This window comes from Camelus ferus, chromosome 31 (genome assembly GCF_009834535.1).
Source record: "Camelus ferus isolate YT-003-E chromosome 31, BCGSAC_Cfer_1.0, whole genome shotgun sequence".
NCBI classification, from domain to species: domain Eukaryota; kingdom Metazoa; phylum Chordata; class Mammalia; order Artiodactyla; family Camelidae; genus Camelus; species Camelus ferus.
Window position 1 is genome coordinate 7409191 of NC_045726.1, and position 20484 is coordinate 7429674.

Consider the following 20484-nt stretch of genomic DNA (forward strand, 5'->3'; position numbering starts at 1 on the left):
CTTTATAAGTAAAGTAACATCAAATCCCAAACTTGACAATCTGGAGTCTTGCGTCTCGCTCCAACACCCTCAGTTGAACAGCACTCCATTTACAAATTATCAGTGTAATTCGTGGCTGCCATTCACAAGCTCAGACGGTTCTGTAAAACTCATCAAAACCAGCTGTACGCCTGCCCGACCCCCAACCCCCAGCACGTTCCAGCTCCTTAGAGACCACCCACTTCAGAGACCTGTCTGGGATTCAGATACCTCAACTGATACAACATTATGCTCCATTTTTGAAATGTGTGAAATGGTCTGCTAATTTCCTGCAAAGGGAAATAACAATTTACTTCCCCTATACCACATTCCGTGTCCCCGTAACTCTCCAGCAGTATTCAGAACCAGAGTTATATAAACATTAGTGGTTAAATTAATAGTCAGTGTTTACATGTTGTGAGTATGTGATTACCGTTCTTGGCTAAGCTGAGTACTCTGCTGTCATTACGGCTTGTGTGCAGCATTTCGTGTTCCCTGGTGTTAATAACTGTCTCGTCTTAATAATCACTTCTGTTTCTGTTCCCTGCTGTGCCTTCACACTCCGCAAACTCCCTCCCAGACCCGAGCTCCTCTCAGTGATGAAACACAGCAGGTATCAAATCTTGCTTTTCAAGGAAATCTTCTTTTTCTGGTCTTCCTCAGTCAGACACTGAACCTCTGTGTTGAAACTCTGGTTTTCAGAGCCTTCCTTTCCTGTTTTCTGTGTCTTAGTATCTAGACTCTATTTCTTGGCAGGTTTCTTCGCTTCGTCTTTCAAATATTCTACAATTTCCTCCACTTGGGTTTATTATTTGCTCTCACTGTGCTTGGAATGACTCACTTCTTTCCTAAAAGTATTTCATTTCTTGCCTGCTGTTGTCTCGTCTGTCCAGAGATTTTTTTTTTTAATGGTCTCTTCTGCTCCCTGCGTTTTCTCTTGAGTCATTTGTTTTCTTGTTTCTTTTATTTTCTTCTCTTTGCTCTTTATTTCCCCGTCACATTTATTCTGGCTTCTGCTCCGCTTTTGATCACTGTTCTTATTGTAGAATGTCTGTCTATGTTTAAGAATGACATAGCAGCAGGCGGTTCTCTGAGAAATGGTCTTCGCCAGAGGATGGCTGCCCAGATTTTTCGTTGGTGGCTCCCCCGTTATCTGCAGATCTTTCCTCTTGGGCATTTTAGGGAGAGCACCTCTCAGTGTGCAGACCTCCCATCACCCTCATTTTCTGGGTGCGATGCTCCTTGACAGATCCAGGTGTGCCCGGGGTCCCTGCCCCTGAAGCTCCCGGCGCAACCTCGTGGGGGTTTCCTGTCCTGCTTTCTGCCCTGTTCAGAAAGCATGAAGGTAGGTGCTCGTCTGAGGAACACAGGCAAGAAAATCAGGAGAGCAGGGCTTACTGTTGATCCTGCAGAGCTGACATCAATTCTTTTTCTTTTGTTTCTTTTCTAGCCCCTACTTTCTGAAGCCAGAAGTGCCTCAAACTTCTCAAAGTTTAAGGATATTACTTCCCTCCTTTTGTGTTCCCTCACTTTGGCTTCGGTTCCAATGTCCCTGTTAGGTCAGTTTTCACATGTGCATTCATTTTCAAGCTTCCTAAAATATCTCGTCATCACTTATCTGTCACTGCTTTCTTTCCCATTACTTTCATCTTCCTGTGTGTTAATGTCATTTTATTCCTTATGCAGTTTCTTTCTTTCCTTTGGTGGTTTTTAAGGAGGAAGTACAGACCAATGGGTAAGTTCAACAGGTCAGGTTTTCCAGGACACTCTGCTTCTTTTTTTAAACAAGCAGGAAAGCAGATCTCTCATGAAACATCACAGATGCTCCACTTGTAAACTGAACAAGTTTTTTTTTTTCCCTAGCACAACTTTTGTTAACAAAGAAACTGTTTGCCATTTGAAAATTTCAAAGTCTTGTGAGGTTTCCAAAAACAACTCACACAAAGTCCAAATTTAGTCCTTGATCAAGTGAGCCAGGATATAGCAAACAAAGATGAGGACCTGAGAGATACCACCTCTCTCACCTGAATCCATATGGAAAAGCAAAAGATGCAATTCTGGATTGTTCCATAGTTTTTCTCAAAATATTAGAAAAGTGTGGGCAATTCATAGTAGATAGAACCATTTTCCAATTCCAATAAGACCTGACATAAACAACTATACAGCCATGATCATACAGGACACACACACACACACACACACACACACACACACACACACACACACACTGTATTTCAATCCTATCGATGGAAATCTTCTAGACATTATAATTTTGCAGAATGATTATTCCATGCTACCTGGGGATGTATTCTGACAACCTATAATACCCAAAATCTGTCTGAAATGAAAAAGCAGTTTATAATTAAAAATAAATTGTACCTTTCGCTAAGTTAATTTTCAAATTAGCAGGAAAAGAAGTCAACTTGCTTTGTCTGCCCCCTGTCGTGGGTCTCCTGATATCCACCACGAAGCCACAGCACAGGGGAGTCAAGCACCACGATGTCAGGTTAAGAGGCTCTGTCACTTAAAATACACGTGTCTGATCTGTAAGTAGTTTGCAACTCTGACTGAAAAACTCAAACAATATAAGCCTATATATATATAGTGAAATCTACCACTCACCTTTATTCCCACCCAAATTCTACTGCTCATTTCCACAGCTGGTCATTCTTAACCAATGGTTGGACATCCTTCATGACTTTTTGTGTAGATTCAGATCTATGTACATTTTTACGTACACAGTTCTAATAAATATATAGAATGTTTTAAACAAAAGTCAGCATAAAACATTGCCCTTAACCTTAAACATACTTTGGAGTCTCTTTCTCATGCATATATCTAGGTCTGTCTCTTGCAGGGCATTTCATGACGCTGGGTAGTCACTGTGTTCTATGTTCTTAATAGTGAATGAACAGGGTCTTTTGCTTCTCAGTGCTGCAGCGGGCATGTCTGTAAATATGTCCTGTGTACACGTGGACACATAATAATGTCAATCCTGAGATGCAGGATTTCTGAGTTGGGGGATAAACAAATTTCATATTTTACGTGCCCTGACAAGCCATCTTCCCAAGCAGTTAAGGTCAAGTTGTGCGCCTACGAAAAGGTCATTAGGCAACATTGAATCGTCCAGTCTTGTTAATTTCTGCCAATGTGATTCTTAAAAATAAAAATGTTTTCTTATTGGGTACTTTTCATTGTCCCCTACATCACTGTTATGCTTTTTGCTTGAAATGTCAAAGTTTAATTTAGAAAATTCAAGAGGAGAAGAAAAGTCTATTTTATTTGCTCATATTTCTGACGACAGTTTGCTTTCTTCCCCCTTGATGTCCCCTTCCTTCTTCTTTTATTGTTTCCCTTCTGTTTAGGAAACTCCCTTGAGCTGTATTTTCAGGGCAAGTCTACTTGTGCCAAATTCTCTTCGTCTTCCTTTATCCGTCAACGTCTCGATTTCCCCTTCACTCCTGAAGGGTATTTTCACTGGATACAAGATTCTAGGATGACAGGTCCCTTCCTGCAGCACTTGAAAATTACCTGTCCCGTCTTTGTGGTCTTTACGATTTCTGATGAGAAATTAGCTACCATTTCAACTGTATTTCCCCTGTAGGTAAGGTGTTGTTATTCTCCGGATGCTTCCAAGATCTGTATTTAGTTTTTGGAAGTCTGCGTATGATGTGACTTGGTGTGAATATCTTATTCAATTTCTTGAATCATTGCCTTTGTACCTTCTGCAAAAATTACGCAAGTTTCATCCATTAATTCCTCTAATATTTTTTGTAGCTCTGTACCCTGTGCTCCTTCTCTACGGAGACTCCAATGACATGAACGTTAGATCTTTTGTTATACAACCACAGGTCCCCGAGGCTCTGTCCTCCCCTGGCCCCCAGTCTGTCATTTCTGTTGGTCAGAGTGAATGATTTTTATTATCCTTACAGTTCACTGATTCTTTCCTCTGTCCTCTCCATTTTTCTCCTGGGCCCATCCACTAGGTTTATGTTAATTGTTGTGTTTTTCAGTTCTGAAATTTTCATTTGGTTCCACTCTGTATCTTCTATTTCTTTGCGGAGTCTTTCTATTTTTTCATTTGTTTCAAGCATATCGTGACTGCTCACTAAATCATTTTCGTCATGGCCACCTCAGAGCCTGTCTGGTAACGCTGACATCCTTGTCCTCTTGACGTTGTCAACCGTTGATTGTCTTTTTTTTCATTGAGCTTGAGAACTTTCTGGTTCTTCATATGGTGAATAATTTTTGGTTGAAGCCTAGACATCTTTATATTATTTTATAAGACCCCAGATCTTATTTAAATGTTCTCTTGGCACTGGCTGTCCCTGACGCTGCTCCATCAGGGCAAGGGGGTGTGGGTGCTACCATGTTGCTTCCAGGTAGAGGCAGACATCCAGGTTCCTTAATCAGCATCCACTGACATGTGAGGGGAGGGGTTCCTCGTTGCTGCCGGGTGTTCCAGCTCCCTGCGTGGACTCCCCGACACCATGGTGGGAGGGAGTCTCGTTACTGCTGGGGGATTTTGAAAGTCTCGACTCTCCCCTAGGACTCCTCTGAAATTCCTCTAGGATTTTGCCTGAAGGAAAGGAGAGGCCTGCTATGTTACTGCTCAGGGAAGATGGAATTCCTGGCTCTCCCCGTGATCTCCATGGACACCACGTTAACTACAGGCTGGTTGGAGAGGAGAGCCCAGCTCATTCTTCAGCTTTTCCTGGCACCACTTTGGCATGGGTGCCGGGGGACTCATCGCCGCCCAGCAAGATTGGCATCTGGGCTTCCCACTCGGCCTTTGCTGGCTTGAGTCACATCTTCTTCTGCGGTATTTGGCTGAAATAAAGTGAGATTCTGTCTTGCTAGCCTGCCCCTTTTCTAAGATCTGGAGAACGCTAGATTGGCTGGAGAAACCAGACTTCTGTTGGGACTCTTTCTGTCCGTACCTGTTGGTGTTTCCAGGTTGCTGACTTCTTCATCCTCAAGTCTGAAATTTATGAAGAAAAAAATAATCCCATGAATTCACTTCCGTGTTGCTTCTTGGGTTCCCAGTCCCTTAGTCCGTCTTCTCACAGCTGTCATTGGGAGTCTGCTGTCTATTTTGTGCTTAGTTTTCAGTTGTACTCAGAAGACGAAACAGGGAAACGTGTGTCTGCTCCATCTTCCCACTGCCTTTGACACTTACGGTTTTTAGTAATTTTCCAAAAACAGTTCACAGTTCTCTTGCTTAGACCTAGGATTCACCATTAAGTCAGTCATTCATATGGGCTTAAGTAGTGATGAGATCTGAAATCTCCCTTTATGCCCCATGTAGCAATTAATAATTCAGGAGCATATGAACACATGTTAGCTAGTTTTCAGAAATCTGGTGCAAGTGTCAGTTCACAGCAGAGTGATGCCACCTTGTCATTCTTAGGAAATGATAATATTGAAGGGAAATTTGCTCACATGAAATAGAAAAATGTGAAAACCAGATATAATGTATTGGGATACAGAGACCTGCATTATTCATGAAACGATTTTGTAGAAAAAAGTTTTCAAAATCACTAAGCTACTAAGATTACATTTTCATTCCCGTTATTTCTATTTCACACTATTACCTGCGAAAACAGCAACCATCCCTGAGAGTGGGCAGACGCACCCAAAATCAGACGTATCCATTCTTAATGAGAAGAAAAGTTAACAAAAGAGAAAATGGAGATATAAAATCTAAGGAATTAATATTCAGCCTAAAGCCCCAATATTAAATTTACCTCGATACTTCTAAAATATACTCCTGGTGATACAAATATTTTTGAAGCAGTTGTCTGTACCTATAAATAGAGCACATTATCTCTCCTAAGAAATATGAATTCTGGCCTTAATATCCTGCTTTCTTTTTTTTAAACTGAACTAAATGATGGAAATAATCATGGAAAATTTAAGATAATCATTTTATTTTACAATACTTTTCAGGCGGGACAGAAATCACCAAGTAGATTGCTGTACATAGGTATTTACTGAATTTATACCTGTTTGATATTTAATGAACAACCAAAATTGAATGATTCTAATGTTCGACAGTCAAGAAATGTTATTATTAGTGTTTACATTTTGCTATTAATTTTTGTTATGTTTTGGTATTAGCTTTAAAAGCCTACATGGTCTTCTGAGAAATGTATAATAAATAACGAAAATGTAAATAAGATCTTTCTCTAAAGGATGCCCGGAGAAGCTCAAGGAGAACTTAAAAAAATGCATATACCTGAAATAATTCATGGAAAGTGGATTCCAAGCAAACATAAATATTTCTTCACCTATAAATATTTAAAGGAAGTATGCATACATAAAAATGCAATCACAACATGTGATTCAGCTACATCCAGTGTGCCTCTGAGCCACGCACCAACTTGGCTGATGTAAGAACCTGAGCCATTTGTTTACAATAGCGGGAACTGGGATCTGGATCTGGACCTTGATATGTTGTTGCTGATTAAATATATTTAGGAAATGGTATATTAGAGGAGCTTAAGTGGAACAATGAAAGCACTTACTCAAAAATTTCAAAACACTCACTAAAAACTAAAGAAAACGCTACTCTGTTTCACTGAAATCAGAAACTTAAGTCCATGGCTTACCTTATTGAATAAAGAACATTTCCATTCTTGAAAATTCTTAACAATTTGTTGTCCGTAGTCACTTCATGAAAGTTGGCTCCCTTTTCGTTGGCAAAGAACAAATCAGGTTTCCAAATGGAGTCCAGCATGGACGGGTCTAGGTCCAAAGAGTCGTCAGGGTATTCACTGTAGGCAAGACGAGGGTCGTTCCACTTCTGACGGAGAAAGATATTCACTCTGTAATCCTGTGATGACAGAAAGAGGGGGAAAGCCTGCTTTAAAAAGTTTAGAACCTTAAGTGTTATTCTCTGGGCTTCTCTGAATCATAACAGAAGCCACGGACACCCTTGTGAGCTTCCTGTACGCCTCAGCCCTCCCTCATTACCGCCACCAAGGGTCACCCTAGTTCTGAGGCTTTGCTTATGTTTTTGGTGACCTATATGCCTGCAAAGAAAAGGCCACAGGAGAACACAGTTTTATCATGCTTACATTTTGCGTTTCCATTCAAATTTTACCCTCTTGGTTTGTTAGAATAAAATATTGGATTGCTGCTAGACACTAGCATAAAGCAGTTTCAGCTCTGCATTTATTATTTAGAACCATTTCTTTTAGTAGGTATTCATTAGCATCCAGAAAGCACTCAGAGAAATTTTCTTGAAAGCTGTCTATTTTGTTAAAATGACCATACGTACTTCCCTTTACAATGAAGACACATTTTCTCGTGTTTAACATAGCATGTAAGTTCAATGAAATAGGTGATTTGGTAAAAATAAAAGGTGGTTTGGGAATGATACAGGAACATTATTGCCAGTAATCCCTTAAGATGTGACCTATGAGATTTCCCAATTAGACCTTTCATAGTTCAGTTAAGAGTCAAAGATAATGTATAGAATGGCAGAGATTGGTAGCCATGTGTATATGTGGCATTTGTACTCAGTATATAACATAACCAGTATCTATGACTTGATACAGTTTTCCTCAGAGACTTGAAATAAGCAGATTAAACACAGACTTCATTATAAGCATGAGTAAAGCGAAGGTTTTAAGAAAGCTTCATTACCATGGAAAATAGCCAAGGCTGGACATACTCAGAGGAACTGAATATCAGTTTTCATCTATTTTTTTTATTCCTCGAATACCAAATTTCCATCATCAGAATAGAGTAACTGAGCAATCACAAAGAAGGCTTCCATGATGTCAGACCCAGGAGATTGCCTGTTTTTGCAGGTCCAATTCGGAGTTTGTAGTGTTTACTTATTTTTATTGAAGTACAGTTGATTTACAGTATTGTGCTAATTTCTGGTGGACAGCACAGTGATTCAGTTATGCGTGTATATACATATGTTCTTTTTCATCTTCTTTTTCATTACAGGTTATTACACACTATTGAACATAGTTCCCTGGGCACCACAGTAAGACCCTGTGGCTCATCTATTTTGTACACAGTAGTTTGTATCTGCTCATCCCACACTCCCGACTGACAGTGAATGTTACAAATGTGCGTGTTCCCTTGATCATTGCGCACTGAGACGCCTGCCTTCCAACTGTAACTGAGGTTACACATCAGATGATGTTTTTTTCGGCCTGCTAGGTGCCCCATGTATCTTCCAAAGGGACAACAGAGCAGCGTTCACTTCAGCTTTTTACCGCAAAGCTCGTGATAATGTGGAAATCTCACTGGCCACAAGGATCTGCAGAACCCGTAAATGGGGATAGATGACAAGCTTCTACCAGCCCAGGACAGGCCCTCATCTCCCCGCCTAGGGTTCAGAGCACCAAGACGCATAGCTCCATGGCTGGTGCCCATCTCTCACTTTTCTGCAACCTGTCTGTCAGCCTAACTGTTACTAAACAAATCAGTGATCAAACCGAAGTCAGTTTCTCTCTGCCTGACCTCTAGGGGAAGCCTGAAACAAGACAGGTTATAATGCTGCCTGCCAGGAAAAATCACTGACTACTAAAGAATTTCCTTTTGGACCAATTCTTAAGATATATTTTTTAAATGAAGTATGTTTCTCCTGTAACTAATTTACTGACTGAGAACACTCTAGAGCTGTTCTCTGCCGTGAAGCTAAAATAAAAGTTCTTTTAAGCTGCAGTATATGTAATAAAATTTGATTGACTCTCCTCATCCTTATTGCTTTAGTGATAAACTTTATAGACACCATCTCAGATCTTCCAGGAACACTTTTGCTCCAAGAATGAGCTAAAAAAAGACCTTTCAGTTTCTGTTTCTAAATCACACAAGGACAAAGTCAACTGTCACCTGTCACCAAGTCCAAATGTTACCCCACATCTGTTGTGCTCTTTCTGTAAATAAGCAGAACTCTCTTTGTTTGCTATGTTTAGGTCTTTGGTTTAGGGCCAGGGTCAAAAGAAAAACTGAAAAAATGACTATTTCCTGAAAACCCAGAAACGTCAGTTTTAACAGCCCTCCCAGTTTGGGATTTGATCTGCACGCTGAGATGTTTCTCTATCAAACAACCACATTCAGCATTTTCAAAGTAAATTTTTAGGCCTAATTCCTCAAAGCCAAGGTATCCCATTTATGCTCAGCAACTGACGATGTTAATTATTTTTGAATCCTGATCATGTGTGAAAATGTCCAAAGAGAAGGGTAAAAAAAAACACCAAGCTCCTTTAGCACAGGGAAATATATTCGATATTCTGTAATAAACCGTAATGGAAAAGAAAAGAAAGGAAAGAGTAAATAAAATGGCGCAGTGAAATAGCACACCCTAGAAGGAGTCCTTGTAACTCAGTTTGAAATAACCTGCTTAGAATAAGGCTGTGGACCGAAGAAAGAACAAGCTTTGTAAAACACAGTCCAATGAATGTGTATGCAGCATATGCAAAAAAAATTTAAGTAGACTTACTAAACCCAGTTTAGAAATTCAATCATTCTTTGACTACACTTGAAACAAAGACTAAGTGTTTCATTAGTAGAATTTCCCCTGTTCACCTGGGCTGTGCTTCTGTAAGGGTGAAAATGTAGAAAGGTTATATGTGAATTTAAAAAAAGACAGTAGTAAGTATAAGATGATATATCATGAGAATGAAATCAATATTTTGTATCTCACATTTCTAAAATCTGCACATACATTGGATTCATTCATAAGTCTTATAAAGGTCGCTGAATTGACATTTATATTTACAGAATCATAATATTTTAGGACAGACATTAATGATTCCTTTTCCCTACAAACTTCTTTTTGCTGTAAATATACATTTTTGCAAACCCTTCAGAAGTTAATTTTATGTTTTCATCATTTTTGTGTGTTGCATAATTAAGCTATTTTTCAATGTCATACCAGCACGTTATTAATATTGTCCAACAGTGATAGAAATATTATTTCATAATATAGAAATTCTAATTTTGACATTTTAGAAGTCAAAATGTATTATAATTATTAAAATAGAGTGTAGCACACTATTCTAATTACTTTAAATTAATTGTGCAGGAAAACACTTGGTGACCAAGTAAAATGATGTATCACGTTTGGTTCTGAAAATAAGTATCCATTAAAATGTGGTTTAAGTTCCATCTGTACGTCACATAGTAAATAACAGACCCACACTACATTTTCTGATCCAGTATTTGAAATTCTTACATTATGAGGTACAAATAAATAATAATTCTATTAGGCAAATATTTTAAAGATTAATATACGAGGCTCAGAAGTATGTCTTCTTGGGATCAAATAGCAGCTCTCTCAATAAATAGCTTTCTAATCTCCCTGTGCCTTGTTCTTTCAACTGTGAAATTGGGATATTATAATAGCATTTCCTCTGATAGGGTTTTTGTGAGCAGCGGGCCGATTCACATAAAGTGTTCAGAACCACACTCATTAAATGTTAAGTTTTTAGACCCTCAAAATTAGAAGCCATATTAAATAGAAATTTGCTTGTACTTTCTGTTTCTAAATTAGTTTTGAAGTCCCAGGGGCATTTCGATTTGAACTTGGGATATTTGAATCTGCCAGAGAAGAACCTGGGACAGATAACTGCGATGTTGACATCTGGCGAATAGTGTCTTTGAAGGTTTGCAGAACTATCATGATAAACTTGTTAACTTTTGTGTTTCAACATTTCTATACTTTTATGTTTTCTGTCTTTATTCAGTTGCTCCTCCTCCCTCTTTATAAATACACACACATACACATGTATTAAATTTGTCTGTTTGAGTGTGTAAAGTCCTTTCCCATCATAGTAAACGCAGCTGTTAACATTTCACTTTGTGTTAGATGTTACCCTAGGGGCTTCTAGTTTACTCCTCCTACCCTCATAGCAAATCTATGGGTAGGTGTTATTATTTGCTTAGCTTCACGGATGTAACTATGGGACAAAGATACCCTCAGGAACTTCATCGGGATTACACAGCTGATACTTGGCAGAGCTGTTATCCAGACCCAGGGGTTCCGGTTTCAGGGTTTAACGATATACTGACTACATGATATACTGCCACTTATGGTTGCCTTGTATGCAAACCAAACATTTGACGAACTAATACAGAGCTTCTGGGTTTATGTGGTTTATGTTTGTTTGCTTGGGTAAGGAATTGGGGGGTTCACTGATCAGCATGTCCCCTGATAGGAAATTTCAAGCACCAAGTCTAAATGCTCTCAGATTAAATCTAATAGTTGCCACGGTGTCATCTGCCCATGACAGGTACCCTGTTGGGAGACCAAAGTTAGTAGAAAGCACAACCCAGTGTATCAGCTAAAATGACATACAGAATATTACTTTCATCTTTTGCTGTCTAGTAAAGTATATGGAGATTGCTAGAAACTGATGGAAATTAACAATTAGAAAAAAAGCAGGGAAGTAATAATCATCTAATATTAACAAAGTTGAGTGTTTCTCCTTCCTATAGTCCATAATCCAGCTAATTTTTATTAGGTTTTTTTCAGGGGGGATTAGGGTTATTTATTTTTGGAGAAGGTGCTGGGGATTGAACCCAGGACCTTGAGCATGCTAAGCACGTGCTCTACCACTTGAGCTACACCCTCCCCCTTAATCCAGTTAATTTTTAAACTCCCTGGTATTTTTAGGCAACTTCTAACCCAGCAGCCTACCCCTTTTTCTCCTTGCCTTCTCCTTGCCGTCCCATTCCCTCGTTTCTGCCCTTTCCTCCCCTTCCTCCCCTGTTTCCCTCTGTTTCTGCATCTCTGTCTCCCTGTCCCCCGCCCTCACTCACACACATGCGCACTGGCCCGCCCACCCCGCCTCAGGTGCTTTTAAATTCTACTGTTACAGAGCCAGGAAGACATAGCTGCAGTCCTACCACTGTTGATATCTTGATGCCTTTGTTTTCTTTCTTTTCTTTTTCCCATACAGTTTCACATAGTTGAAATTATGTCGTACTTGGCGTTTTGCCATCTTTTATTTTCACTGAATGTATTTTATGCATTTCCTGGTATTCTTGATCATCATTCCGATGGCTATGTGATGCACTTTTCTTATACAAGCAATTTTTCACATGATTGATTAGGGTCTAGTGCATATGGGATTATGCTATTTGTGAAAAACTTAAATGTGGGCATTTATTTTCAATCAGCAAATACATTTTTGCTTTATGTCTCAATAAATCTGAGCAAAATGTAGGAGTATAAAGTATTTCTAAAAAAGAATATGCCAGACATATCAGCAGATATCTCTAAAAAATGTTTCTAAAAGCAGATAATATTTCTAAATATTTTTTTGAAAATATTATGGTAAAAATAGTCATCACAAAATAGCACCAAAATAAACACCATATAGCACATTTTTTTCTGAACACTTGAATGTTTTCCAATTGATTATAACATTTTTCATCTAAAATGGGGTTTGTAGTGGTAATTGTCACTGCCTTTCTTATTTATAATTTGATTTAATGAGAATGGTTTTACAAATTCAACATTCAGTATACTCATTCATCTTTGGCAAAGGATATTCTTTTCCAGGTTAGAGAATTCAGTTTCTAGCCCCATTTTTGAAATCGTTGGTGATGTTCTTGATGCTGTTGTCAAGAGGTGGTACTTAACCTTATTAAATTACTGAAAAAATTTTTGAGAGTCATATGAGTTTTCACTTATTATAAAATTTACCCCAGTATGTCATTCAACAAATGTTTATTTATCATATATTGCCAACCTGGCATTTAGTTTAGTGCTTATGATACAATTCTGAAGGATAATCTCTGCTGTCAAGCTGTTCATTATGTTGTAGAAGAGAGACTGTAAACAGATGATTACATTTTTACATTATAAGTGCTCTGTTGGAGGCGTGCACAGCAAGCTACGGAAACACAAGGAAGGGGGAGCTAATAGGGACCAAGGTGGGAGGCTTAGGGAAGATTTCCAGAGGAAAATCTAATTGGGCTTGGTCTTCAAAATGAAAAAGATTTAGCTGGGCAAACAGTAGGGGCATAATAAAACATGTCCTGTAAAATATTGGGCAGAAAATCCAGGAAACACTATATTTTTGTATGATCAGTATAGGAATTTGGCTGAATTTTAATGTTATAATTTATTATTTATTTCATTTGGCATTTATTGCGCACCTTCTGTGTAGCAGGCAATGTTCTGAGGGTTATACAATTAAATTATGCATTTTGTCTGCCACCTGGAGGCAAAGAGTCTAGACAAGGAAAGGGATGGAACACAAGATGAATAAAAGCAGGGCATGTGGAAGGAACAGACTATGTAGGTAAGAGCTCTGCTGATTTTCACCTGGCGTTAGTCTTCTGAAAAATAAAACACTGTGAGAAAACAAGTCTTCAAGATTTCATGTGATATATACATACACACACATATATATCCTTCCACAGAAAATTACTTTCTGGATAATGTTAATTTATATATACTTTTCTAAAGCATTGCTGTCTTACAAGAAAATAAAAGGATTCTTTAAAGACAAAAATAGTAACAAAAATAAGAGTGAGCTAAGTCCAAAGTGACAAATAAAAATGCCTGTATTGGGAGACTGAGCCTTGGGCCATTGCAAGGTGGAAAAACTGAACCTGTGACTGAGGATTAATTAATTAGATCCTCGAGATTATCACAGATTAAGTTCATTCAAATATGAACTCATAATTACAACAATATTTTATCAAAAACAAAAGAAAGCAGACATGAGCAGACATGGATCCAATGGAAATAGCAGATCAAGAATAGAAAATAAACATGTAAAATGTATTTAAAGAAATAAAATATAAAGTCAATAATAGGAAGCTGTAATACCAGACATAACTGAAAAATAATAGAATAATAAATTAAATAAAAATACAATTATTGAAATTAAAGATTTAATGGATGTGTTAAATCATGTAAATTAAAAAACAGCTGAAAAGAGAATTTGAGTAGAATACAGAGCTAAAGAAATATCCCAAATTTAAATAGTGGGAGAAAAGGAAAAAGGTAAATTTCTTTTAATGTTAAGAGTCTTTTAGGATAAAATGGGGAAGCCTACAGTAATCTACATCACACTGGGATCCCAGAAGGATAAATTATAATAGAGAAAGCCAGTGGTCAGGGGAAGTGACAATTAAAAAGCATTATATCAAATAATAGGCTATGTTTTATACTTTTAATTAAATAAAATATAACTATGCAGATCAGACATAAATGATAATATGCAAAAGTGGAAATAGTTGCAGTGCCAGATGAAGGAAGGAGTTGTTAGTGAAATTTTTTCAGCTGGATTTCTGACCTCCAGGACTGTAAGATGATACATTTTTGTTGTTTTAAGCCACTAAGTTTGTGGCAATTTTTTACAGCAGCAATAAGAAATGATACATATTTTTCATTGATTTGCATATATTCTCATTCTCATTTTTTGAAGAAAGTTCTAGAACAACAGATTTTTTTTTTTTTTTGCTAGTCACTCAAGAGGGTAGAACATTTAAGGCAAAAAAAAAAAAAAAAAATCACTGGATTCACAGCCAAATGGGAAGAAAATAACTCAGAATCTTTCCTGTTTTTAGGAGTCCTAATCAGAGATCCTGGCTAATTTCAAAATGATCAGAAAATAACTCTCCTATTTTCCAAGAAACAAGGATAAAGTGCAAACTTCCTAACGAAGGTCTCACTGGTTTAGTTTTGTACCATTTTCTAATTCTGAAGTACGGTACAACACGAGGTCCCCAAGCCTCACAAAATGCAGAGCACTAATAGTGAACAGCAGAACAATTGCTCCTAATGTCAACCCCGTGGCATCCCCCATGTGGCTCCTACCACCTGCTCTATGGACCCCACCACAAGGAGGGTGGTCCTCTGGGACCACTGACTCGGAAATAATGGCCCACTGGGAAAGTGCATTCCAGTTCTGACTTACTAAACCAACAGGGAAGAAAGCAGTTTTCTAAGAACTATTCAGAGACTCGGAAAGGTTATTTCAAATCTCCCCTTGACTTCTTCATTATCCGTATGTTTAATGATTCTCCAGGAAATGGCAGAATTATTTTAAAATTACAATTGTTTTTAAAGAAACCTAATTATGTACCAAATCGGGAAGCATATAAAGAATTCCAAAGAATTGAAGTAGATTCTCAAAGATAAATAGAAAATGAAACACAAAATCGATCCCTGTTTTTCAGAATTTAAGAGGCTCTTTCTTATAATAATAGTATTTAAAGGAAACAGTTGCTTAAATTCGTATGATTTATCAGGGTTGGTCAGAGCGTAAGTGTGTTGAGTCAATGAAGTAACACTCTACACTTCATTCAGAGACCTCTGTTTCAGACGTGAGATGTGTCTTAAGTCTGCTCAGGCTACTATAGCAAAATGCCGTAGACCAGGTGGCTTGTAAAAAACAAAAATTTATTTATCACAGTTCTGGAGTTTGGAAGTCTGAGATTAGGGTGCCAGCTCTCTGGGGATCTCTTTATACGGGCATTAATCCCATTCATGAGGGTTCCACCCAAAGATCCACCCACTAATACCCTCACCTTGGGGGATGGTTAGGATTTCAACATATGAATTTGGCTGGGGCCGGGGGAGAGGACAAAACATTCAGAGGATAGCAAGATTGAAAATTAAACCACAGCAGAGGCAGTAAAAGGCTATATTCATTTAGAACACTGCCCAGTGCTCACACTCCACGGGTAGAAGTTCTGGGCAGGTAAGCTTGGGCCACGAGAACATTCTTCAAGAAGCTGATAGAGATTTCTTTCAATAAGTATGGCTCCTCCAGTTTGAGGATGCCTGGCTTTAGAGATAAAGACCCGCACAGAGCCGGTACTCCTAGCAATAAAAAGCAGTCATTGGTGTTGCTCTTTGGTTGGAGGGTACCAAATGATTCTCTGCCTTAATGCGCTCATCGCGCTTGTAGGTTCCACGTATCTAGTGATGCTCGTCTGCCTCCAGTGCTCACTTCTTGCATTCCTATTCAGTCCCCCTGTGTCTGCAAATTGTATGCCCAGTGCTCAGCCTTCTCACAGACTGGGCTGGACAGCAGGTGGAATGTTTTGTCTCCTTCACAGCAAGTTGTGCCAACAAACCTACAGATTGAGGGAAAATGGCATCATGTCCTGCCTCATATTTCTGCCCAGATCAGTTCCTGAACTTCTGTTTGCTCCATCCGATATTATACCAGGTAGGAAGAGGAAGTTTATATGTGTCCCTGGCTGAAGCAACATAGACATGGAAATTCTGTCCCTACCACTTCCATTCCTGACCCCAGATTTATATCTAAAATTTATACCCTACATAGAATGTGCTCACTTGTTCACTTTATTTCTACTTAATGTTAATCACACAATTTGCATATTAAAATGAATCACAGCACTTACTAATTTTCAATTTGTATATTTAATGACATGTAGGCAGTGATCTGCTTAGTATTCATTTTTTGGATTTCCATTAAGTAATTGTTCCACTACTGGAATATATGATTTGGATCAGAAAAGATCCAAGTCTTTTGGAAAATGAACCATTGTTTGGTCCTCAAAACATCCTAATGTCAATCAACATTATAAGAGCTCCTCAAATCAAGCAAGAAGTTCTAAGGACCCACTAAAAGGAAGAAAACTTTTCTGAGGATAGCTGAGAGACATTTCACACTTGAAAGGATGGATAATTGCACCAGAAAGTAAGAATTTTGAAGCTCTTCGAACTAGTGTTCCCGTAAACGTCTGACGTAAACTGGATTATATTTTATGCGTTTTTTTTCTTTAATTTAAATTGTGGTCAAATACATGTAACATTTACCATCAGTAACAGTTAGTACATTCACAACATAGTGTAACCATCACCCTGCCTAGTTCTGCATCATTTTCATCACCTCAGGAGGAAACCCTGTGCCCATTATTAGTCACTTCTCAAATCCCCCTCCCCTCTAGCCCCTGGCAACCACTAATCTGATTTCTATCTCTGTATATCTGCCTGAATATTTCATATTAATGGAGTTATACAATATATGGTTTTCTGTCTGACTTAATACACTTAGCGTAACATTGCCAAGGTTTGTTATATATGTGTTTTTAAAGTGTATTTTAAAACACATAGAACTTCACACCAATCAAAATGGCCATCATTAAAAAGTCGACAAACAATAAATGCTGGAGAAGGTGTGGAGAAAAGGGAGCTCTCTTACACTGTTGGTGGGAATGCAGTTTGGTGCAGCCATTATGGAAAACAGTATGGAGATGCCTCAAAAAACTAAAAAAAGACTTACCATATGATCCAGCAATCCCACTCCTGGGCATATATCCAGAGGGCAGTCTAATTGGTCATGCATACAAATTATTCCAGTAAATATTGTTCTTAACATAGAGGTTTAAAATATAACTTTTTTATTTTAATCAATATTTCAGTTTTCAGTGGTTTTTCTGAAAAACTTCTTATGACCTTTGGAAATCTTTTGATTCATGAGGGCTTATATTATATATTATTTACTACGACATGGTAGCAGTTGAATAGTAAAAGAAAAAAGTTCCACTTTGGAAAAGTTTTAGTGAGCTAAATATTATATGTTCAGGATGAAATTAAATTATATGTGGAATGATGTTTTGCTTCTGAGCACTTCAGATAATTCTTAACTAGCTGTTTGTTGATTTGGAGATTGGCCAAGAAGCTGTGTGAAGGCTATTCATTGCACTTTAAAGCTGTAAGAGGAATTAACTGCTTTTAGAAACGATTATTGATGACTGCAGCCTCATTTAGGATGGCTCTTGAGAGAAACAGACGAAAGGTTTGCTTCTTCTGCATCAAATGAAACAACCACTTAAAAAATCCACAATGTACTCTTACAACAATAGTATACATGCAACCCACCAAAATCAGACTTAAAAGGAAAAGGTAATCAATCATTAAGTATTTTGTTTCTTGAGTAGAAAACACTACACATTTTAATATTTCTGTATTTACAGACATTTGGGAGTATGCATTAGGGCATGGGGTATCATCAGAGGCAAAATATAAGCTGACAAATTTCCACGTGTTTTCACTTTTTATAAAATAATTGGCAGCCTGTGGTATGCTCTTCTGTTAGAATTTGTAAACTTGAAGACATACTTTCTTGATTAGATGCAAGTTCTAGAGTGGGTTCAGCACAATTGGGATGCTAAAACTTTTAGAAATATTTAAATATGATTTTTCCATTTTCCACCTTATAATTTTGTCCTGGCCCATTTCTGAATCTACTGACATGTTATTTTCTCTGTGAAATCAGCTTGATATTGATACTTGAATACTTTCATGACAGGAAAATTATTTTAAGTGATGAGAATGTGTGGAATAAATTAAGTGTCTTCCCCAAAGCCATTTTACAGCACAAGAGCAAAAACTGAGATCGCCCCAATTTTCATTCAGGCCCTGATCCCTCATTGCCTGGCACTGAATACGCTGGTCCTGCAGGTGCTACCATCTCAACGGCAGAGTCTCTTTTATGGTGGTTGATTATTTTCTCCTATGTGCCCAATGTCCATCCACCAGCTGCATCCCATTGAGTAACTTCCGTGGAATTATGTGAAAAAGTCCCGGAAGACCTGCCCAAAACTCTGACCTACAAAACTGTGAAATGTAACAAAAGGTTTGTTTTTATAAGCCACCAAGTTTGGGGGTAGTTCGGGATGGAGCCATAACTGGACTGGAGTTAGGTGACCGGAAACGTGTGCTGGAGTGAGAAAAACCTTAACAAGTGTGCAATTAATTCACTTTGGAACCAGGCAGCAGGCAGAAGCTGGAAGGGCTTTGGACACTGCTGTGTTGGTGGAAAGGATAAGGAGGAAATTGCTATTAGAGGATGAAAAAAAAAAAAAAAACCACCCTTGTTTCGTAGTGGCAGAATGTCTGGCAACACTGTCATCTCAGTCATGTGGAAAACAGAAAATGCGACTAATGAACTGTTGTATTTGGCTAAGGAGGTTTCTGGGCAAAATCTTAAAAATGTCACTTCACTTCTCTATGGGTTCCGGGGAAAAATCTTCTAAGGATGTAGCTGTGAAACCCTGTTTTATCCTTCCGAAGATTGAGAAGTTGCCTCATGAATTTTCTCAATGCAATTAAAAGGTTTCTAAGAATCTTAACAGCATTATCCCACAGAATTCTGACTCCCAGTCCAAGGTGGAGATGCAGAGGAAAGCCATAAAAATGGTCAGAGAATTCAACTGGCAGAAGCACCGTGAAGTGGACAAGGACCATTCCAAGTACAAACAGCTTGGGAGGTTCTCAAAGTTCTGTGGGCAGGAGGTAGACTAAAAGGCAACTTAGCAGCAAACATGGCCCTTTTTTTTTTTTTTTTCACAAAAAAGTAAAGATGACTTAGAAGGCAGAACCCAGAGCCCTTATGGTGGTGAAGTCAGATCCACAAAGAAATCACTTGCAGGGAGCATGGCTGGGCCCTCATCATGCAGCTGGAGGGAGGGTCTTGCCTAGACTTCCGAGTTGCTGGAAGCAGTGACTGCAGTGGGCTCCCGACACCCCCACTTTTGAAGAGGAGTGTCTACCACAGTTATTCTGTCCTTACATCACCTTTGAATGCATGCTGACATGCCAGTGTATGGGGTAGAGGTCTTACATCTTAAATCTAAAGATCCTTTGATCAAGAGGAGCATCATCAAGATCTGCCCTTTGGGAGTCTGATTTACACTTGGACCTGATTTCTATGGCAAGACCCTAGAATTTAAGACAACGCCATAATGGAATAAGGAAGCTTGTCGGGGGGTGTATTTTGTGTGTTGGAAGAATGTGAGTAATTTGTCACCAGGAAGAAGATTATGTCTAATGAAAGATGGCCAGGAAGTCTGGCAGCTTTCACCAGGTCTCTTGAAACACTGGAGCAAGGAGGCTACCCAGCCGTGCTGGAGGCCACCTGGGGGTGCTCTGGTCAAAAGTCCTTGCCGAGTCTAGACTTCCAGCCATCCCCACTAAAACACCTGGTGTTACTGAAGCCATTTTGAACACTTCAGACAAACCGATCCTCCAGATGAATAAAACTGAATGGCTTGTGTCAATGACAGTGGAGTAAAAAGTCACCCAGTTAATCTCAGTCCAAATTTCTGAACCACATAATTATGAGATGTCAAAAAATGGTTGTTTTTTAAGCTGTTATATTGTTAATGTTGTTATACTTCATTTTTAATTCAGAAAAATATACATTTACAATCCTAACAAATGCATAGAGGTGTGTAACCAACACCATAATCAAGACTCAGGGCAGACTCCTCACCCACAAATATTCCTTTGTGCTGCCCCTTATGGTTAAACCATCTCCATCCATACTTATCCATCTAGTCCTCATCCCTACAGTTTTGGCCTTTCTAGAATATCGTACAAATGAAATCATACAATATTTAAACTTCTGAGTCTGCTCTTTCACTTAGCTTAATTAATTGTGTGTATCAGTTTGTGCCTTTCGGTTGCCGAGTAACATTCCATTGTATGGACGTACCAGAGTG

The 20484-nt window shown here is 38.5% G+C and overlaps 1 protein-coding gene across 2 annotated transcripts in view; it reads right to left on the minus strand.

Moving 5' to 3' along the window:
• GLRA3 (glycine receptor alpha 3) overlaps nt 1–20484 on the minus strand; it is a 139784-nt gene that overhangs the window by 58035 nt on the left and 61265 nt on the right. For both annotated transcript variants that reach the window (XM_032470877.1, XM_032470876.1), the window contains exon 4: nt 6630–6853. In XM_032470877.1, the coding sequence (XP_032326768.1) occupies nt 6630–6853 (224 nt within the window). The remainder of the gene's footprint in view (nt 1–6629; nt 6854–20484) is intronic.